The sequence below is a fragment of the Platichthys flesus genome, chromosome 18 (assembly GCF_949316205.1).
Source record: "Platichthys flesus chromosome 18, fPlaFle2.1, whole genome shotgun sequence".
Classification (NCBI taxonomy): Eukaryota; Metazoa; Chordata; class Actinopteri; order Pleuronectiformes; family Pleuronectidae; genus Platichthys; species Platichthys flesus.
In genome coordinates, this window is record NC_084962.1 from 1412424 (window position 1) to 1435613 (window position 23190).

The following is a 23190-nucleotide window of genomic DNA, read 5'->3' on the forward strand; positions in this document are numbered from 1 at the left end:
CTTCTTCAGCAGTGTATGCCTCCCCACCTCTATGGCTTGTCCCTTTTTTACTGGGAGAAAAATTATTCTCCTTTAGGTTTTTTGTCTGTCACGGATTAGAACCTCGGACTCGATCGCGATGAATCCATCGGGGGATCCTCCGCTGTGTTCACTCATCAACTTTATAATAGAATTCAGATGACTGAAATTAGTTTAGTGAACACAACTTGGAATGCTCATATGAACATAACTCCTAAAAGGTCTAAGGATATACAAATCTACTTGCATTAGGCCTACATTTGCTTATAATACAAGTTTTGACATTTAACATAATCATTAGTTTGTAATAAATGTGAAAAGGAAACAAACCACAACTGAGAGCCTACAGTGTATGATGTTTTCCTAAATCTGAACCATATGAGCCAAACTACAGGTGTGAAAGTCTGCCACTTCAATCCCTCATGATAAAAGTATATTCGGAATATCCCATAACCATCAATACTGTTCTTACTTAAATGGTGATATATATATCCTTACTTGAAATGATCAGTCATTGTTTTATATATGTGTATGAAATTATGTATCCAAACAAATGAAATGAAAAACAAAGCAAGGCCTGAAGAAAGATATTTTTTGTATATTATTGATAAATTGTATCATTCTGAGCATAGCTTGCTTAAAGTGGTGGCCCCTCCCCGATCCTCATGAATCAGACCTGAGAACAGCATTATCATCTGCCCGGTGTTGCTGCAGTCTGACTGTGTGGAACAGACAGCTCCTAACAGCCAGGCATACAGTAATGTGCTTATACAGTAGATTAGTCTGCATTTACTGCAGCAACATATCACCTTCAGTAATCCCCCCCTGACAGAGACTGTTGGTACAGTCCACTGAGGTGTGTGCTTCTTGCTTTGGCCAGTAGAGTTGCTATATCAGCATCTTGACTCAGCTACCCATGGAGGACGGTGGGCTCAGTAATAGCTAAAGGCTGTTATATAACCCTTGGCGCTTAGAGGTGGGGGAGGGTGAATGAGGTATGGCAAGACCCTCTTGTGGGTGGGACAGGGAGTAAAGAGGGAAGGAGTGGCAGTCAAAGTGGGGGCTGAGCACCATGCAGTGGTGCAATGTAAAGCACATGCCTGATTCCTGCAGTGCATAGAAACAGAACAAGTTACACACCAGCACACGCCTACAGTTATGTAACAGCAGAGGAATTGAAGCCATTAGAGCTGTGCTGGTGATGGCACAGCAACATCTGAGCAATAAGTAGCTCCTTGCTTTTCAATTGTTACTACTTACATTCACAGAGAGAACTGACAAAAAGCCAGGTATCTGCATAAAGATGATAATCTGACCAACAACAAGAACATAAAATCTTATAAGTTAGTCATTGAATCCCAATGACACCTTAAGGAAAGTTGAAGAAATTCGATCAAGGTAGTCTGCATATATCACCTTCAAGAGGCCAAAAACATGTTATGTGAGGCCACCGTGACCTTGACTTTTGACCAATTAAATCTAATCAATGAATCCTTCCATCGAAGTGAACGTGTATGGCCAAATGGTAAATGGTTTTGTATTTATATAGCGCTTTTCTAGTCTTGATGACGACTCAAAGCTCTTTACAGTGCAGTTTTACATTCACCCATTCACACACACATTCATACAGTGCATCTATTCGCAGCCCTTTGTTATTCTATGGGGGCCATTCAGGTTTCAGCATCTTGCCCAAGGACACTTCGGCATGCAGATGGATCAGACTGGGAGTCAAACTGCCAACCTTCAGGTTGGAGGACGACCACTCTACCCCACAGCCACAGCCGCCCTGTCAATGCCAACATTATAGAATTCCTTGAGGTGTTCCTGAGGTATTACATTCACAAAACAAAACAAAGGAACATGAGGTCACTGTGACCGGGCACCAAAATCAAATAAATTCATCTTTGAATCCAAGTGAATGTCTGTACCAAATTTGAAGATTGAAAACATAAACACACTTATAGAGGCCACTGTGATGTTGACCTTTGGCTATCAAACTCACACCTAAGACCTAAGTGAATGTTTAGACCAAATGTGAAAGGATTTACTCATGGCATTTCAGAGATAATCTGTTCACAGGGAAAACATTTGCTTTGTGAGGTTACAGTGCCCTTGACCTTCCAACTTTGTCTGCCAAATCGAATCAGGTCATCCATGAGTCCAAGTGAATTTTTGTACCAAGTTTGAAGATATTCCCTCGAGGCGTTCTTGAGATGTATGAGAATGGAACAGACATACAAACAGACACACAAACTGAAAACCTGAGTACCACCGGCCACTGACTGCCGCTGGCGAGCTTGCATAAAAAGAAGGATAGTCATGTAGTCTAGTCACAATGGCAGGAAGCCCTGGCAATAAGCCAGCAAAACAATAGCACTAACTGCAATACATCAGGGCAGAGTCCGACAGAGATGGCGGTGAATTTTATCCGGCTGTGGTGAAAGTAGTTACAAAGGGCCGGAAGAGTTGGTGCACTGATAAGAGTGGTGTGACTTCCAGGGAGCATAACAACCAACCAGTTGATGTTGTTGTAAAGGAGAGGGGACTCCCCTCTTCTTATTGCTGTGTTACCTCTTCATTTTTACTGTGGTTATGATTCCCTCCAACCATTAACAAATTCAAATAAGGTCAAGAAAATAAAAATGTATTTTGTATTATGACATATTATGTGTCTCAACACTCAGCCATAACATTTATACTGTTAACAGGTCATAATGTTGGTATGGTGAAAAGCAAGCATGAAAAAGGAAGCTGTGTACCTTTGTTTTATCATTTAAGTGTTTTGTCATTTAAGTTCGTATCTGGGAAGAAAGATAGTTTGCTGCCTCCCCGCACAACATCCTGTAAGCCTCCTCTCTACATTCTCCAGCCATCTTTCAAGTACCAAGTAGCTGAAGAAGCTGAGGATGACAGTTTCATCAGGCTTTGGTACGTGGCTCTGGTGTTATTGTTGTAGCTGTTTGTTGGGTTTGTTTAAAAACACAGTTTCAATCAGTTTTTACTTGCTCTTCTCTTCGACCATACCCAATTTCTTTCAACGCAGCAAAACAACCTTTTCTTATTACAGTTGATTATTTTAGTCAGTGAGTCCTCTTTGGTACAGACCAAAATATCCATTTATCATTAAGCATTTGATGGACTGGCACTAAATTTGGTTCAAATAATAATGATTCCCGACAACAAAGTCTAAAGACTCCAGTTATCCTCTGACTTTTTATTGCTGCTCCGTCATCAGGTAAGAATTCAGATTTTGTCCAGTCGTTTGTTTATGCCTGCACAAATAATGACATTCCCATCATTCTCAGGTGTAGTTTGTGTTTGGAGCTAATCAGCAAATAATAGCATGCCAAAAAGCTAAAATAACAGGTTGAATAACATACCGATTATTGTTAAAAATCTTTATGGGGCGGCTGGGGCTGAGGGGTCCTCCAACCTGAAGGTCGGCAGTTCGATCCCCAGTCTGAACCACCTACATGCCGAAGTGTCCTTGGGCAAGATGCTGAACCCCGAATGGCCCCCCATAGAATAACAAAAGGGCTGCAAGTAGATGCACTGTATGAATGTGTGTGTGAATGGGTGAATGTGAAACTGTAATGTAAAAGCATTTGTGTTGTCATCAAGACTAGAAAAGCACTATATAAATACAAAACCATTTACCATTTATGCTAGGATTGTCATTGAGAGCATAGCAAGAATAGCTCAAAATACTCATATGCCAAATTCCAACCTCAAAGAGCTGCTAGTATGTTATGCTAGTAGTTCTGTTAATAGAAAAGAAAGAAAATAAGTACCCAAATCCACTGCTTCCAATGACAACAATGTAAAACATTAGCCTGGAGTACTTTGCCTGTGAGAGTGGTTCACCTTGATCAACAGTACAAAGTATTTAATACTAAGAATTGAATAGGCCTAATATCTACTTTGAGTTATGACTGAATTCCTCCAAGCTGAAAATCTGGTCATTTATAACAGGACTTTGTAATTTCAGGTAAAAAAAACAAAAACTACATTTCAACTGCAATGGAAAAAAAAGAGCTCGGTTATTGATAAAATTACAGTGGCAGAGAGAAATATTATTTAATGCCTGCAGAGATGCCCTTTGAATTATTCCAAGGTACAAAACACTGGCCATGCCTCCTGATCCCTGGGGGTTTACATAATGTGATATCCATCCACCACATGACCATTGGGGATTGCCAAGGATTATGTAAGAGTGGACGACCCTGTATAGATAGGCAGGCGCCTGAACTGTGTAAGTGCTCTGCCCTCCGACTCCTGAACCTGACTTATCCACTAAGAGGTTCATTCAGAGAAATCAACCAACAGCTTAGCTAACTTTCAACCAAACTCAAAAATCTCAGTCATGCATTCCTCCATGATCGTTAGCTGGAAATAGCCTCTCTCTGGATCATCTGACGTCAAAGCAGTCATGGTGGCAATCAAATAAAAGTTTTGCGGCAGAATCTGCTGTGTTGTGTTTGGTTACTTACACTCTTTTCATCCACAAGCAAAGTCACAAATGTTCCTTTACTAGAGTGACAGATGCACAGAGAGATAACGGCAGAGACGCACACTTGCAGATGGACAATGGGAGTTACAGGACACAGTAATAAACGAGAGAAATAAAGATTCTGATGTTATCTCAGAAGCTGCAGGGAGTCACAGCGATGAATGTGATATACAATTCAAGATCTTAAAAGTTTGACTTGCTTTTAACTGAAGGTAGAAGATATTGTGCTTCCTTAGCCTGGTCTGTCAGAAATTATAAGAATAAGAAGTCTCTTTCATGGAATGTTCCAGGCAAACTAAATTATCCAAAATGTTTAATGCATATAATCTGCATGGTTTGTCATAAAAAAATGTACATTGTGGACAAACACCTGGAAACCAACTGAATGAGTACGAATGAGTACAGACTTCTGCTTAAGCAGAATATGTCAGTTGAGTAGGTGGTTTTTCAGTTTGGTGACGGCATGTGTTCAAGTGTGTCATATGTGACCAGTAATGTGGTCGGAGTGATTTGATCCAAATGCATTCTGTGTGTTAGGTGAATTCACAGCTGTACTAACAGCTGTCCATTTCGAATTATCTCATGTTGACTCTCTGCGAGACAATTTGCATATTATTTTTCAAAATTTTATACATAAAGCTTTTATTACTGTTATTATCAGAAATTTTCTCAGAAACACTCATCCCAAGAAAACTTCCAAAGTCAATACAGCACCTCCTTGGTTCCTAGCAATACACCCAATAGCAATATGAGTAGTTGTTAGAAGAAATTACCGACAGTGAGAGACTCCTTTATTTATCTTTATATATTTAAAGGAGTGTTCAGGTAGTGTCGAGCTACATTTGAAATAATGCAGTATTTCTGACAGCAGGCTATCCTCTTCACTTCTTAGTTGCAGGGTTCATGCAACTAAGTTCCTAATTCTAAAATTACATTTTACATTATTTTCTTTGAGTGAAAACAGTTAAAACGATGCACTGCATCCAGCAATCTCTTGCTCTATCACAGTTTCTACACCTCTCCGTCTTTGTATAAAACAAGCAGTCATCCAGACTATGTCTTTGTGTTGTTTGTGGTAAATTAAATCATAAACTAAAGATTGCGTTTGCTCCTGATACTATATTAACAAGATATGTTTCTGGATGCCAAAAAGCTTGAGTATGTTATACCTTTTCAGAGCTGCTTGTATTGTAGCTTGTACCTTCAACAAAGGTGAGATGTTTTTGTCGCTTAACTATTGGACAGTTTCTTGTGGCTTTACTAGTTGCATTTTGAAAATAGCTCCCTCATCAATGCTTGTATGAACTTCACTGATGCTTTTGCCACAGCAGTCAAAATGAGGCAGGAGCCTTAAAAAGACTGCACACTCTTTCTTTGTAAATGTTCCATAAAAGACATTACACAGTTAAACATGGTCACTGACATTATTGTAGCTTTGCCTACTAAGACTGAGGAGATTAACCCAAAACTTAATTCAGCGGCAAGATTCATTCTGTATCAAACAATCGTAGTTTTATTCTTGCCATTCTTCCACCTCAACTGCAATAAGACAGACAATGAGAAGCTGTGTCCTGGCTCCAGTCTGAAAGAATGAAATCTCCCCCTAACCAAAGCACTGTGGGAAAACAGAGGAGGAGAGAGTCTCACAGGAACCAGCAGGATATCGTAGCCAGGTTAAAGATTTGACAAGAGTCAAACAACATTCAGACCTCAGGACGTTCTGCTCCTCAAGAATTATAATCACTCTCTTCCAGACAATCGAAAATCTTGAAACTATAATACCACACCAACACATAACAACACATGCTCTGAGATAACACGGCTCTGATAGTTGAAATACCTTATGTGGCATGTGGCAGAGAGTGAAACAGTGTAATAGAACAATGTCTCTTTTATGAATAGTGATTATTAGCTAGCTGCAAGCTGGTGATCATTGTAGTTTCACAGAAGTCAACAAACACCATCAACCTTAACTTTAAGATAACTTCTATGTTATTCTGTAACAAATTTGTGACATAACTACAAGCAATTACTACAAGAATCAACTGAAATTTGCCAACTGGAAATCTTTGAGCAAACCCATGAGAGTAGTACTAAAGATAACCAGTCAGTAAATATATGGAAATTGACTAAACCAGTGATTCTCAAATGGGGGTACACGTACCCCTGGGGGTACTTGAAGTTACTCCAGGGGGTACTTGAGATTTTTTTTTAATATATTTAAAATTAGCATCCATTCAAAAATCCTTGAAAAATTGTTATTTAACAAATATTCAATAAAATATAAGTGTAAGTTCATGAACTAAATTTTATATTCAGTAGGCTTTTCAATTTAATTATCCTAAAAAAACAGAGTCTCCCCCATACCGATGGTTTGACCCAACGTGGCACACGCCACCTTTCATCACCTGTCATCACCTGGCTTGAAAACTTCAACAATGGAGTCGAGTTGAAGTGCAGCAACAATGCTGCTGAAACACGGAGGGACAAGTACCAAAGAAGGCGAAACCAGAGCAGAGAGCCTTCCCTAAACAACACCGTGAGAGCTTGTGCCTCTTCGGAGGGGCGCTAAAACGTAAAAGTTTTCTGTTGTGAAGTTAATGATTCATAAGAAGAAGTCCGCGTCTCTACCGGTACCCTTTCAAAATAAAAGCATGTAATACAAAAGCGGAAATGAAATTGTATGACCTTAAAGTGAGCAAATATTTCACAATAAAATAACAGAAAGACACTTCAATAATATTAACAATAACATAGATTGGGTTATTTACACTTTTTGTTTTTTTCTGTGGGGAGAGATTAGCCAACAGTGCCATTAAGCCACCACATCTTCAGCGGTATCTCCAGACAAAACATGAAAGTCATGTTGGTAAGCCACCTGAGTTTTTTAAGAGGAAACTTTCTGAATTCAGGTCATCTCAAGACACGATGCGAAAAGCCTCCCCGAAAGCAAACAGAAACAAGCTACCTGTCAATATTCTTTTAAATCACATTACATCTTTCTTTCAACCAAAAATGCTTTGGGCTGGTTAGGGGGTACTCGGCAGAATTTTTTCTTCGAAGGGGGTACGTCACTGAAAAAAGGTTGAGAACCACTGGACTAAACCATGGGGCTTCATAATTTGTTACGTTTTTTAATTTGTGTAAATTAAAGTATAGGACAGAGTCGGTTCTTATACCCTGCCTCGTCATTGGGTTCTATTCATATTTTCTTTTTGGCCTGGTTGTTGTATGTTTACCATATTTTCATCTCCAAGTCTCTATTAATCTCCATGTCACCATGTGTGATGCCACTAGACGGCTGCTGCAAGAAAAAACTTCTAGCACTCCTTCAGAGACTTCAGAGGTGAAGTCAACGCTTGAGTTGGAGTGTGTCTGAAAAGAGAAACTGGGGCAGTGAAGCTAATATAGCCACTCACCAGATCCCTGTGGAGCACCCAGTTGGCATGGAGGTAATGGATCCCATCCAGAATCTGATAAAGGAGAGACTTCACCATCCCTCGGGGCAGCTGCATGGGCTTCTTGTTGGCCTTGGAGGCGCGGTGGAACTTGATGATGTGCTACGAGGCAGAGAAAGGATGAACCTCAGTTGTGCTTCTGGACTTAAGCATGTCTTGTCAGGTCAGACTGTAGCCACATCCTTTGCACAAACAGCTTCCTCACATCCTTGTGGTGCCTGATAAACTATGGGTAAATGATAATGCTGTGATTTATACATATTTTGATTTTATTGTGTAAGCTTTTTGGCAGCCTTTGGTACAGAAAATGTTTTCCCTTCATTTAGGTTTATAGTACACAAGGTTGCAAAATCAACAAGTATTCAGATGGATTTCTCTAATTTACTGATTACTATTCTTGGTAGTTGGCCATTGTCAAAAATGTGCGTACTGGGTGGCTACTAGAGAATGTTTGGTAAACTGGATAACTTCTGATGACACGGGACAAGAGGTACTTTTTAAACTGGTAAATGGTTTGTATGCATATAGAGCTTTTCTAGTCCTGATCACCACTTTAAAGGGCTTTACTGTAAATTCATATAGTCATAAATTAAGCAGGTCACTGTTAATTTAGGTGTTAAGTGTGTCAATCTGTTACACTTCTAGTCTCATAAGAGCAACATCTCTTTTCGCTGAATGAGCTTTTAGGGAATAGTTCAAAATGTTTCCTGGTGGAGAGTTCAATCCTCAGATCTCCTCAACATGTGTTGAATATAAAGCTTCAAGCTTCAGCAGGTTGTTAGCTCACCATACATTCTGGAAACATGTGGGATCAGTCACCCTGACTCTTTCCAATGGTAAAAAAACAACACATCAACCACCACCTCTAGAGCTCATTAATTTAGACATTATATATTGTTGATCAAATCACAATCCACTTTTTTTCTTTGAAACTGTCCAACAATTTCTCTAAGATAAGTGGCTCTAGATCTGTCCGCTATCACTGTCTGTCTTTATATAAACCTTAAAAATCAGTGTGTTCATTTAAAGTAACTAACAAACCTTAAAACAAAGTATTCTCAGGTTATTACCACACATAGAAAATGTCACTACATCAATTAAACATTAAAGAAAACAATGGCCCAACAAGTATTGATACGTGGTCTGTATTTTTACCATAGAGCTTTTCTAGTCTTGATGTCAGTTTCTTGCCAACCACCCATTCACACACACATTTATACAGTGCATCTATGGGCAACACTTTTTCTGTGAGGAGCAATGCAGGTTCAGTATCTTGATTGGAATACCGGGGAAGACTGTGATCAAACCACCAATGTTATAGTTGTTTGTTTTGAGAGGACAACCTCTCTATCCCCTCAGAAACAGCTGCCCAAGGTTTCAATTTAACCAGACAAATATACGAAACTGAAACTCTGACGTGAAGGAAAAGTACATTTTCCTATATTTTCCTGGTCTAGCATTATTTCTGGGTCACAGTGCATTAACTAGTCACATGTGAAAATACATTGTATAGAAAAGTGTCAGAAGCAACTATGGTTGAGCCTATATTCGGATGGATGAGTGGTGGATATTGTATTACGGTTTGAATGAGCTTCACACAGTGCACAGAATACTCAAGTAAATGTTTGCCAGATACGTTGAACAGAATTCAATTACTTCAATAGAATACACCATTTTTTTCAGTAATAATAATCTTTACATGGTCCAAACACAAAACCAGTTAATGAGCATTTGTCTCAGTTCAACTTTTTGAGACACATATCAAACGTATGCAGCAGTCGTGCAGAGAGACTCACCCAAAGATCATGTTCAGCATAGTCGAAAAGCAGCCAGACCTTTCTGTCGCTGTGGGACAAGAACACTTTCTGCAGGGCGATCACATTAAGATGTTTCAGTTCTCGCAGGAGCTGGAAGACACAAGACTGTGTGAATGACTTGGAAAGGGAGGTTTTTAAGAGAAGATGTGATAGCATTTGAATGTACTGAAAACTTGCTGAACAGGATTTCTATGAAAATTGCTGCCATGACAAATATCCGCATCTGCCACAACTGTGACTGAATCTCAGTCCGATATTGTGAAATGAAAATAGTCAAATAATCAAAATGATCTGGTGGGCCAGATATTATTGGCTGCAGGCTGCCAGATGCTGTGATGTATCTGAGGAGTTAGAAGAAGATTCAACTCGGACCGGCGGGTCTGCAAACTGAAGGCAGACTGCTACACCAGCAATCGCTACTACAGAGTTTTGTTGCCATATTTATTAATATTAAATATATTGCGTGTCCCAATTGCACCAAAGTAGGCACATTGTACATGCCAAGTATTAGGCTATTAAGATGAATGGTTCACAAGATATGCATTACACATACAGAGGCTCGTAGAATTAATAGGTGGATCACTTCAGTGCTGCATCTTACCGGCTTCTGCCTTGGAGCACAACACAAATTCTCTCGTCATTAGGGCAAAACAACAATAACAAACTTCCAAAACTGTCCTTTTCACTATGGTTGGTTGGTTTGGCGCACTCTAGACATTGACATTTGCACTCCAACAAAGTACCTCAAATAAATAATAATAGACACCATGTTGCATCGAAGCATCTCAGCAAACGAATTAGGTTTTCAGATTTAGAATCAATTTATCCCACTGAGCCATTTTCAGACGAACTGGACTGAAACTTCGGATGTTTTCTTTTCATATATCATTGAGCCCCTGGTTAGACCAGTTGCTGAAGGCCTAACGGAGGTTAGCAGAGAGGCAGATGCATAATGGAGGACTTCAATCCTGGCTAATGCTACACGCTGTGTCGTATCGTTCAACCACTCCTTTTACTTCTGTCTTTGTCACTGGTTCATTGGTTTCACCCACTCCCATTCACAGTGTACCATTTGTTGACACACCACAGGCAATCCATAATCAATCATGCCTTTAAAACAGGCCTCTGCGTCTACAGGGCGTTGCGTTCAGGGGGAGACAGAACTGAAACAGTGAATCCCTGACCTGATGAATTATCAGTGAAGTTTCTGACTGTACTTCACCTATAGTAACAAAATTTTACCCCAAAACCAGCGCACATATGCAGATTTTATCAACATGTATACATTAGTCCAAATATAACAAGTCAACACATAACCAAAGCATCATCAGTTACCTGACACTGAGAGTTTAAAGAGTCCACCCACCTCTACACATCCACTAAATAAACTCTAAATCTGTCGAATCACCAAAGAATGGTGTTGGTTTCGAAGATGTTGCGTTATCTGAGATGTTAATGGTTTTTCTCAAATGTTGTTGTGAGGTGAAATGTTGTCGTGTTTGGTGAAATGTTGTGTTTTGACCCTCAAGGACACTGCAAGAAAATCTCTCAGCCAAAGATAGATGAGCTCAGAAAGACTTGAGTGTTAAAATTGATAAATGTCAGTGAAAATAATTAAGCCAGAGGACAGTAACTCAGTCAGCTGACTAGTGACACAGTGAGCTGTCTGCAGACGTCCAAACAAACTGAAATGTTGGTAAGCAGCCAAAAGTTTTTCAGATAGTTATGGGAGGATGAGAAAATTGTAGTTCAAATCAATTCACTACAAGTCTTTTTTATCATTGTTACTTTGTGTGGTGCACAGCGCGATCACTCATAGGGATGTGAATGATTACAAAAGGACATAGTGTTTTTGTCCTTTCACTATAATGCATAATGACAATAATGTTTCAATATGATCAAAAAATCAATCAATCAAATATTATTTGTATAGCTCATATACTCACATATCACAAGTTCTCTCATAGTGCTTAAAGGGATAGTTCACAGAAAAATGGAAATTCGCTCATCATCTACTCTCCACTGTGACAACGGAGGGGTGGGTGAAGTGTTTGAGTTCACAAAACACTTCTGGTGTCTCAGGGGTAAACATCGTTGCAGCCAAATCCAATACAATTCAAGAAAATGGCAGAAAAAAACATAAAATGCTTCCATACTGCTAGTGTGGTGCCAACCAAGTGCCGACTGTCAAATTCGAACCCGAAACTGTGTGATTTATTCTAAATATCTGTTACCAGAAGAAGCAATGATAGCAGAAGTAAGGAATCATATGGAAGCTTTTTGATTTGGCCTTTGGATGAGGAAATGAGGTTTGTATTTAATCACGACCTTAATCCACAGGATATAAAAGTGCATTGTGTCAATGAGCCCTGGGCTTAGGGCTTGTAAACCCACAGCTCTGTGGCACCACTTTGAATTCTGACGACCATAGGCTGGACGAGACAATCCCACTGAGACCTCATATGATCACTGACTCAATGTCAAATACCACTTTCACACACAAGCCCAGTGTTTGATGCTGAATAATGAGCAGTGTTTAACCCATTTTAAGTTAATTCCTGATTGTTTCTGTTCACATTAGATTTGGGTCTGGCTCAGCGGTTTCACACCACAACACAAACACACTGCTGCCGTAACACAAAATGATTCAATAAATTGTGTATTGACTGAACAAATTAGTTGACCCACTGTTTTTATGAAGCTTTTATCATTCATGTCATTCATGTCTGTAATTGTACTGTGGTGTCAATATCAGACTAATATGTGTTTTTATACAGCACTCGCTTTTTATACCTGCACTTGTCATTATTAATATCAAGTGTCACACTTCTCCTGAATGATCTTTCCATTAGTTAACTTTACTTTTTATTGTATTTGAGTAAATGTGTCATTAAAATGTTATACGTGTTACTTCAAGGATAAAAATTCGGAACAACTCTCCAGAGAACTTCAGAGGAAAAATAATGCTTGGCAAACTCGAATTTACAGGATTGTTAATAACGTGTGCTGTCTGTTAAATAAATCAATAAATTTGTCCCTGTTGCCCGGTTCATAACCATTTAACCATTAATATATACAAATTTACTTTTCAAGTCTTGGTGATTTCTATTTCCTGGGTCATTATGAAACAATGGTGGGACAAATTAAACAACGGAGGTCTCCCACAGTCTATGAAATAAATGGAAAACACTCTATAGGCACATTGGTTTGTTTTATTCTGTGACTTCTGTTCACAGCAGCGCTGATGGTGGGCGATGATGTGTGTTTCCTCATGTTTATCGTTTAAGCTGCTATTTGCACATGTAAAAATTAACCTGTTGTTGTATTTATTGGGGCTGTTTTACATGTTGTTACCTTTAATTCTTGTCAGTTATCGTTAATATTTGGGGCATCAGCTCTTAGTAAGAAAAACACATTGAAAATTAGCTTCTCTATACCCTGTATTGCAAATATCAACACTACAGTGCTGGGTCTCACTTGAAAGTTGCAAAACAGCAGCAGAATTTCTGACGCAGTCCTGTATGTAAAACACATAATTATCCTTTTTGAAAGGATTTACATTGTTCGTTTTGGAAGTTAGCAGGATGCATTAAAAAAAACTTAAAAAACTCTTGGGAAAATCCTTCAGCAGGCCATAATCACACATCTGTAATCCAGCCTTAGCCACAGCAAGCCGGGTGTCCTGTGGGAAACATTTCCATGTGCAGAAAATCTTGTGACTCATTTTCATGCCCTATTAGGCAAAGGCCATTTAGGCCACGCTTCAACATGTGCAGGGATTGAGGGCAAGCTGTGACCAAATCAGCAAATGTGGTTGTTCTGTTTTCTGCTGCTGAGATGCTGTTTATCAATGAGACTAAAGAGACTGAATAGAATTTACAGTTTAAAATCAAACTTTGCTATGAATAACCCACTTTCCTATCAAAATATCAAAGTGTTTTAACACAAAAATCGCCAAACATCAAGGAGAGACGGATTACTATATGTAAACTGATGGTTAGAATGGCATGGCAAGAATATGAACACACCAAACACAAAAGAACAGGCAGCTTCTTCCCCTTCTGAGTAAAATAGTTCATGTTTTTGTAAAGGCCTCAGGGAAAGGCTGGACAGCCTTCAAATATTCAGAGCAAATGTGCTTTCAAGGTCACTGAAATCTCTTAACACTTGTGAGAAGCTTTAAACTTGGGTTGCAGCAGGGATCGGAAAGAAGACATGAAGCAAACATGGTTTTATGTTGAGGATTGTAAAAATGTGATGCCACCTCTGAAAAGCTGAAAGCAATGGAAGATCTTGTAGAAACCAATGTGGATATTACCAGAGGTGTAAAGTAACGAATTACATTTACTCACGTTACTGTAATTGAGTAGTTTTTTTGTGTACTTTGTAATTTTTTGAGTAGTTTTTGAAAAGGGTAATTTTACTTTTACTTAAGTAGATTTTGACTGAAGTATTGTACTTCGCTACTTTGGAATTACATCCGTTACTGAGTAAAAAAAATAAACATAGTTTAAGGCGCAAGTCAATTCTCACTGCAGTGGTATATCCTGCAGAGTGGATGACGTTCCCTCACGTGCACGTTCAACATATGAAAACTGATCGTAAAGTTCACTGTTCGCGAAAAATATGCGCGACATGCACAACACTTCACATGGAGCCACTGCAAAGCGGCTGCAGAGCCGCGGGTTCAGACCCCTGGCTCCGGAGAAAGAGCGATTTGTTTACTGCTCCGCCGTTAAAGAGATGCGGACGTCAAAATATTAGTTCCACCTGGCATTTTCCCCTCCCGGTCGCGCGCCCCACCTGTTGTGACTCCGCGCACCACACAGATTGAGAATCACTGCGCTACACAGGGCCGGACCTAGCACATTTGGCGCTCTATGCAAGCTTCAAACCCCCCCCCCCCCCCCCCAAACGATTTTCCAGAAAAACGGAACTGCAACATACATTCTTTTCAAATAAACACAACAAAGATAGCAACGATAGCAACGGTGCAAGCATTCGATTAAACACTGTCTCTCCTCAGGAGAAGGAAAACATTCTGTAACGTTTTAGCTAGACCTAAGATAATATGAACGTGTTCACCGTTCAAATTCATTATTTGTCATTAAGTTGCGTTCAGTTCAACTTTCTTATAAAAATGAACGTGTTCAATGAACGTGTTCTTTTGAACGCGTTCTTTTGAACTTGTTCATGCACAACACTGCCTGAAACTCAATACTGGCCTACCTGCCTTGGCCGCCTGCGAGCTACTCTTCCGCTTTGCTGGATTGCTGTTCACTGCAAAGGGAGCCTGGATGAGCTCTTCTCACCTTGAAAATCAGCTGCTGCTCAAACTCAACAAGAAGTTTGTAGACTAGTGCTCTAAAGGTGGACCAAAGTTTAACCAAAAGTTTAAATATACAGTGGGACAGCGGCATTTTAACTTTTTATTTTAGCTGTCATGTGGTTCATGTCTTGACATGTCCTCCTAAAAGTTATAAAATGTTGTGTTGACATGTTAAATGTTTAATGTTTGACATGTTTAATTAATCTCCTTAATTAAAAATAACGGTTTTTGGATTGGATTTATGACCCCTTGTCCTTTTTTACACTGTATAGGAGCCGCCCCCATCAATTTGTTCAAAGTAACTAAGTAACTTTTACTTAAAGTACATTTTAAATTAACTACTTTTTACTTTTACTTGAGTAGATTTTTAGATGGGTACTTTTACTTGTACTTAAGTAAAATTTCATCAAAGTAATTGTACTTTTACTTAAGTACAATATTTAAGTACTTTTTACACCTCTGGATATTACTAAGTAAGTGAAGCTTGTTCTTTCAACCAGAACCTTGCAGGCCTGTGTTATGCTGTGAATTGGACATTTTCATTGATTAATGAGCATGAATCAAGATAAAATGTGTCGAATGACCTGTCGTTTTAACAGGCATGGGCAGCAGTGCCCATGCCTGTTAATAATGCAGGGCAGCAGTGCAAGTGCATGTGCTAAAGCAGCGTATGTCTCATATTCACGTCTGGATGGGTAATATCCATCTATCTATACACAGTATGTATGTGCATATGTGTACACAATGTAAATAATTAACCCCACTGGCAAATTTCAGCCAATAAATATGGTCAGTCAACAAAAACTGCATGAAATCATTACATGACCAGTGTATAAGTATATGTTTCAAAATTCAAAAAAATTCAGATATTAAGCTGGCAAAGGTTTCATAAGCAAAAAGGTAAGGAGACAAGGATAAGGAGCAACAAGGAGAGTAGCACTGCCCTGTATCCACCAGCTCCTGGGGATTTATTAATGACTCCTCTGATGCAGGTGGCAAGCAGCAGGTCGATAGATCCACTACACTGACTACAGGATGCTGTGTGCAGGGCTCCGCCTGCCACTGGCGAGAAGCAAACACTACTGCTCTGTGTGCAGGGCCTTATATACGCCAAGCCGTCTCCCTGCAGAATGCATAAAGTGACGGCCACTGGCTCAATGAGACGTCAGTGCGCCCGTAGCAGCAGCAGCCACTCGCTGGTATTGCTGCCTCAGCTGTGTCTTTGACAGACTGCAAGCTGCAGGTCGAAGAGTTAAGAGCAGGATCCTTAAGAACTTCAGATTCAGTTTCAGATCTGAAGCAGATTAAACAGTAGATATATTTATTTTACTTCAACATGCAAACTAGCAGATATGCGCATGCATTTACTGTATAGAGATATATTGTGTGGTTTTTTATTGTATTATATTTTGTCATGTTTGGGATATTATTTGTATTCCCTGTTAGATGTTGAGCCTCTGCGATTGTTTCCTGGTGTCAGACAACAAAAAAACTAAAACATGACATTAATTAAGACGTCTAAAGATAAACAATTATTATAATAAAATCAGAAATGTATTACTGACAAAACTATTTTTGAAATGAATGTATATGTAAATTATATAAATGTATAAAAATAGGAATGCATATATAAAACATTTGTAAGCATATTCGATATACTTTTTATTGTAATAATGTATTCATTAGCATGTTATATTTCTATAGCATCATCTAGCATATTACCCTATTTCTATTTCTATTTCTATTTAATATATACAGGTACACACACACACATGCATCTGTCAACAAACAGAAATATTTCCTATTTTTAATGTTGCCATTATATTTTGTATTGTACTGTATTAGCCCTTACATTTTCTTGCCCAAGGACTGCAGATGCAAAGGCTACCTACATCCTACAACTTTAATAACATTTAATTATACTTGTAATTATGAAAACATATTTAGAAATTACCAAACCTATTACTCTATTGTTAATTTCAACAACATTATGGTTTATTGGTATGAATTACATATATAATATAAATATAAAGAAACTAGTTAGAATATTTTCAGCAATCTATTAATAAACATTAAATCACCCTTCAATTTATGATAAATATATATATATATATATATATAAACTAGTGCTTTCAAACGATTAAAATATTGAATCGCGATTAATCGCATTTATGTCATAGTTAACTCAAAATTAATCGCGATTAATCCCAAATTTGTATCTATTCTTAATGTCCCTTCATTAATTTTTTCTCCATAATTTTTTTGGGGTTTTAATGCTCTATCAACATGGAAAGTGGATTGGCTTGCTTTATGCAAATGTTTTAATTTATTGAAAAACAACATTGCCAAACAGGGCGGTACAAAATAAAATTATAAAGTGCACATTTCAGGTAAACAAGGACTCAGCCTATAGTGCAGTTAAACCATGCCTTAATATTTTCTTTTTTTCAAGTTTGCTGTGAACATAGCAGTCAGGTCTCTCAAACAGACAAGCAACAAAATAACAAACAAACAAGATACACAAGCAAGTGTCGGCCTACTTTGAAACAAATTAAACACAGAGCTGTGTAGGGCTATTTGAGTCCTCCCCATATTTGTGGAAAATTTATGAAATGTATGAAATAATAATAATAAAACAAAAAGCGAGAGCAGGTCAGACTGGAGAAGAACACAGATACTGAAGCTCGATAGAAACATAATGCAGCTTCTGCTCTGATCGAGAAGCTGAGGCGCTGATCTCTGATCAGCTGAGACCAGAGAAACTCTGTGTTTTCACTGTTTTCATAGTTAAGAAGCAGTGAGTCACTGAGAGGCTGCTTCACGTGAACGAGCTCTGATCTCACTGTGTCTCCCTGAGCGAGTGCACGGGGCAGGGGGCGGGGCTACGGTGCGCTATCTGGAACCACTCACACACAGACACACACACACTCGCCCGCTCCTTGTACTTCATGACGGCCTGATACGATGATGTTTTAAACAATTATTGTGACTTAGTCAACCACCAACATGCAAAAGCGTGTGTCACACGGCGAAAGCGTGAGAGTTGGCAGCTCTGCGTTAATCTCGCGATAAAAAAATTGACGGCGTTAAAATGGGTTTGCGTTAATGCTGTTAATAACGCGTTAAAATGACAGCACTAATATAAACACTATACATGTACTTCTACTGGCGCATTGGGCATTGCTTTAAATGGTTTTTAAAATTTGCTAGTTACTTTGACTTCACTTTAGTAATCTGAGGATATAAGAAAGTTAACTCCTCCATTTAACTGACGCTCATTTAATCACTAGCAACCACGTGCTTGAGCTTTTAAACATCCAGCCTGCACAAACACAACAAAAACATGTTCCTGTCCGTAGGCTGGGAATGAGCAGCTGATTGAGCCGGAGAACAGAGGTTGTCTCGTGGAGACTGGTGGGAAAACAAACATTAGGGCTCATCTCAAAGCTGGAGCATAACTTTAGGTTTCGACTTTGGAGATGAAAGGATCGCTAACACAATTTATGACTGTGTCATCTAGTTTAAGCAGATCAGTGTGACTGGGGGAGTAACTGCAAACTTATCCTAACATGGAAAAACAAAACCCATTTATTTGAGTCACTGCTCACACTGTATCTACCCACGTGTTCTTTTGTGGCAGACAGGAAAAAAGGGGAATATTTAAGAGGTCAGGACATTTAACGAAACAAAAGCCATTGTATTCAACAGGGACACTGGACTCATGTGCAAAAAGACTAACACAATACAATACAAACTTTAGACACTGAAGAATTACAAGGCCCCTTGATGATAAGCAGAGACCCCTGATATGAGGCAATTTGTATTTGTATTCAAATCTGGTTTGTCATCTTGTCATCTTTGCTACTGGCAATAGAGAGTTGAGGCAGGGCTATTTTGGGGAACTATGCACTTCTTGAACACAACTTATCTAAAACACAACATTCTCCTCTTTACACAAAGGAAGCCTCATTCCCATCCAAATAATATGTAACATCTGTTTCTCTGTGAGGGACTCTGTCAGTTGTTCAAAAACATTTCAGGGAAACACTGCTCAATGCTCTACTCCTCCTAAATAAGTCATCTCACCTCGTTTAGATGTTTTCCTACACCTGACATCTATTGCACTTCTGTCCGTCCTGGGAGAGGAATCCCTCCCATGTGGCTCTCTCTGAGGTTTCTACGTATTTTTACCCTGGTAAAAGTTTATTTAGTAGTTTTTCCTTACTCTTGGTGAGGGTTAAGGACAGAGGATGTCACACCATGTTATAGCCCTATGAGACGAATTGTGATTTGTGAATATGGGCTATACAAATACAATTTGATTGATTGATTGATTGATAGTTAACTTGCTTCAATTCATTCATTAGACGTGTTAAATAAACGGTAACTTTTATAACAATTATATAAAAAAAACACTTGAGGCATGTAAGCATATGATCATAGATAAACCAATATTTTATTTGGACATGGACATGTCCTTCAATATGTGAAGAGACTGTCTGATCACATCAATGTTAGTTATTTCTAACAATGTTATTAACAATGATTTCCACAACAATGATTGTAAGAAAAAGATATATTAAAACATGCAACATTTATTTCTGTTAATATGCGTCAACATTTGAAAGTCAGAGGTATCACATCTCTGGTATTTTTGTAAATATCTTTTATATTTATTTTACAAATTATCACTAGGAAATCATTAACTGTCATATCTTCAAATCATGTATCGTTTGTACTAACTAACCACTGCCATTGTAACATTTTTGAACAATCATGAACTCTGTCCCATGTTTATACAAATTATCAGTTATGTAAGATAAAAGAAATCAACTTTTCAAATTTTTTGATGAATCCTATTACATTAGTGCTGATCACTTAATCTGTAGCATTTTTAACAAATCATAACATCTGCTACACTTTTTGAACAAATTATTTTTCACATTTTTGTGCAATATTAGAGTTTAATGTTGTCTTTTCAATGAAAACACGTTATCTCTTTCTTTGTCTGTAGATGTATGTTAGTGGGAAGCCTGGCATTGCATCATGTTAACCAATGTACTGTAATCTGGTGTATAATTTGACACTGCAACACTGAGTGAGTCTTGTAGATGTGCATCAGTAAGGCGTGTTCTGTTTTCCTGATGAAGTTCATGTTAGAAAAGGCTGATTCACAGAGATACGTTGAACCAAAAAGGCAGGCAACTTTCATAGCTGCTGTGCATACACCTTTGTACTTTTCTGTGTCCACAAGGCAACAAAAGTTTGGAGCTGACTGATGGGTTTTGAGGTGGTCATTTTGCAACGTTACGATTTCAATCTCCACCTGTCTAACATCCAAGTTGAACATAGCACTTAGTTGCTCAGCAGTGCATGTCATGTCCACTTGCATTAAAGGATTTGAAATGAATGACACACATGGCTCAAGTTGATCAAAGTCACAAAACCTGTTCTCAAACTCTTGCCCTTGTCTGTTTATGATTGAAAGTACTTTTCTACAGCTTTGTCACAAGCCACAGATGCAGAAGCATTGTCATTCAACATTGACTGTACAGAGGGAGAGTGCAGCACTTTTTTTCTCTGTAAATGCACAGAGAAAAGGTTCATCTTAGCTCTAAATGCGTTTACAGCACTTATCATGTCAGCGACAGTCTTACCCTTGCCTTGCAGCTCACAGTTCAAATGGTTCAGTTTCCCAGTGATGTCCGTTAAAAACTCAGGGTCCTCCAGCAGTGAGGCGTCTTCACCTTTTGATTGCATGAACTGTTTGATTTCAGGTGGTTAGTTAGCATGGAAGCTTTTGTGACACGCAGTGTGTAAAGTAACTAATTACATTTACTCACGTTACTGTAATTGAGTCGTTATTTGTGTACTTTGTAATTTTTTGAGCAGTTTTTGAAATGGGTAATTTTACACCTTACTTAAGTAGATATTAAGTATTATACTTTGCTACATTGGAAATTACATCCTTTATGGAGTCGATGCAAGCCGCCGGTGCCGAGTCACGAGAGCTAGAGAAGGATGATATTGCTGACAACCAACAAGCGGAAGCATCGACCTTTCCGCCAGTTGAGATTAAAGCAGATGAAGAACACCCGTGGCCACATCTCAGCAAGCAGTTTGCCTTCAAACGGAAAAAAGGCAACAGCTATATAATGCTCAAACCCAAAAAGAAGTTTGTAGACTAGTGCTCTAAAGGTGGACCAAAGTTTATCCAAAAGTTAAAATATACAGTGGGACAGCGGCATTTTAACTTTTTAATTTAGCTGTGATGTGGTTCATGTCTTGACATGTCCTCCCAAAAGTTCTTAAATGTTGACATTTAAATGTTTAATGTTTGATATGTTTAATGTCATTGCACTTATATTTGTAAAGATTCTGTTTTTGGATTGGATTTATGACCCCTTGTACTTTTTTGAACTGTATAGGAGCGGCCCCCATCAAGTTGTTGGAAGTAACTAAGTAACTTTTACTTAAAGTACATTTTAAATTAACTACTTTTTACTTTAACTTGAGTAGATTTTTAGATTGGTACTTTTACTTACACTTTAATTTGTTTATTTTAGCCGGTTAGCATGTTGCCGGTAGCCGGTTAGCTGTAGCCTGAGCTAACCATGTAAATAGAGCTCCGCTGCCGTCGCTCAGCTGTGAGTCGAGTCTCGCGCTCCTCGTCCTATGGTTAGTCCACACCTATCCTGGATGTGTCTGTAATGATCAGATCTCACTTCCCTGCTCTGTGGGGAAATAAACTCAGAAAAAATAAATTCTGTTCACGAAGACCATATTATGTTGTGTGTGCGAGCATGTGTATCTCAAAAAGAAAGTAAAGTAGCATTTTTCATAAAATGTTGGACTTTAAATTTGGGCAATAAAATAAAACAGTAACCTGCCCTACCAATAAACACATATGCATAAATGTGCAATCAACTTACAGCAATTTCCCTGCATGCAGACATCGATATTCCAGTGCCTTCTATTTGTTTCAGTGCATACTCCTTATCATCTTTCCTGTTGGGACAAACAGAGAAAATAGATGTACCGTCAGAAAACACCCAAACATTTTCAGGGTTCCCACTCTGTTCTGCAGATTGTGTACCAGGATGATATAGCTTAACAGCCAAGGATAGCCAGAAGGACGGGGGTTCAATCCCGGGCTCCTTGAGGAAGATGCTCTTCCCAAACTACCCCTGTGCCCCAGATCCAACTACTGTGCTGACAGTGTATGAGTAGTGTGCGAGAGATAAAGCAATGCGTATACAGCACTATATGAATGTGTGCATGAAAATGAGAATGTGACTTGTACTGTAAAGCACTTTCAGCGGTCGATAAGACTTGCAAAGCTCTATGTTAAAGTCCATGAACCATGTCCTGCTAGGTTCCTCTATGTTGAAGTCTGATTTAAAAGACATGCAGTATATAATTTATAATAATTTATAATTTATGAATTCACCTCTTACAGGCTTGCACTGTCATAGACAGTGTTATAGAAACATGTCAGTTCACAGGAATGAGCATTAGATGTTTTGATATAAAAGAAATTAAAGAAATTCTCAAAAATTCTACTTGGATCAGTGGACTAAATGATCAGATCTCAATATGTCTTGGGAATTGGATTAATGGATTAAGTGAGTTGATTGGTCAGTGTTCAATGGCAAGGTCATGGTGGTCTCACAAAACAGGTTGTTTGCGTCTTCAATGTGATATCTCAAGACTGCCTTGAGGAAATTTCTACACTTTTGATCAGTTGTCACTTGGGCTCAAAGATCACCTGAAATTCCAGAGGTCAAAGGTCACAGTGACCTTACATGAATGTGTAAAAAATGTATGTAGACGGAAACTGCACTAATTGACAACAGCAATGCAACATTTTCTACTTCCTTTTTATTACCCTTGTGTTTTCATGCCTGCAGGAAAGGAAACTATCGTGAATCTGAGGCCGAAATTGTGATTAAAACATCCACAATTACATATGATAATAACTGATTATAGAGCCCTGATACCCTAACTATACCCAACCCACTGCCATCGCTGCAGGTGCAGCCTGTTGAGCTCTAATCA

The 23190-nt window shown here is 38.7% G+C and overlaps 1 protein-coding gene across 2 annotated transcripts in view; it reads right to left on the minus strand.

Annotated features, from left to right (window-relative positions):
- cdk19 (cyclin dependent kinase 19) overlaps positions 1-23190 on the minus strand; it is a 61752-nt gene that overhangs the window by 34607 nt on the left and 3955 nt on the right. For both annotated transcript variants that reach the window (XR_009924538.1, XM_062410859.1), the window contains exons 2-4: positions 22065-22140; positions 9783-9893; positions 7948-8088 (exon numbers count right to left, since the gene is read on the minus strand). Coding sequence is in view for 1 of the 2 variants with exons in the window: in XM_062410859.1 (XP_062266843.1) it covers positions 7948-8088; positions 9783-9893; positions 22065-22140 (328 nt within the window). In the remaining variant the exon portion in view is untranslated. The remainder of the gene's footprint in view (positions 1-7947; positions 8089-9782; positions 9894-22064; positions 22141-23190) is intronic.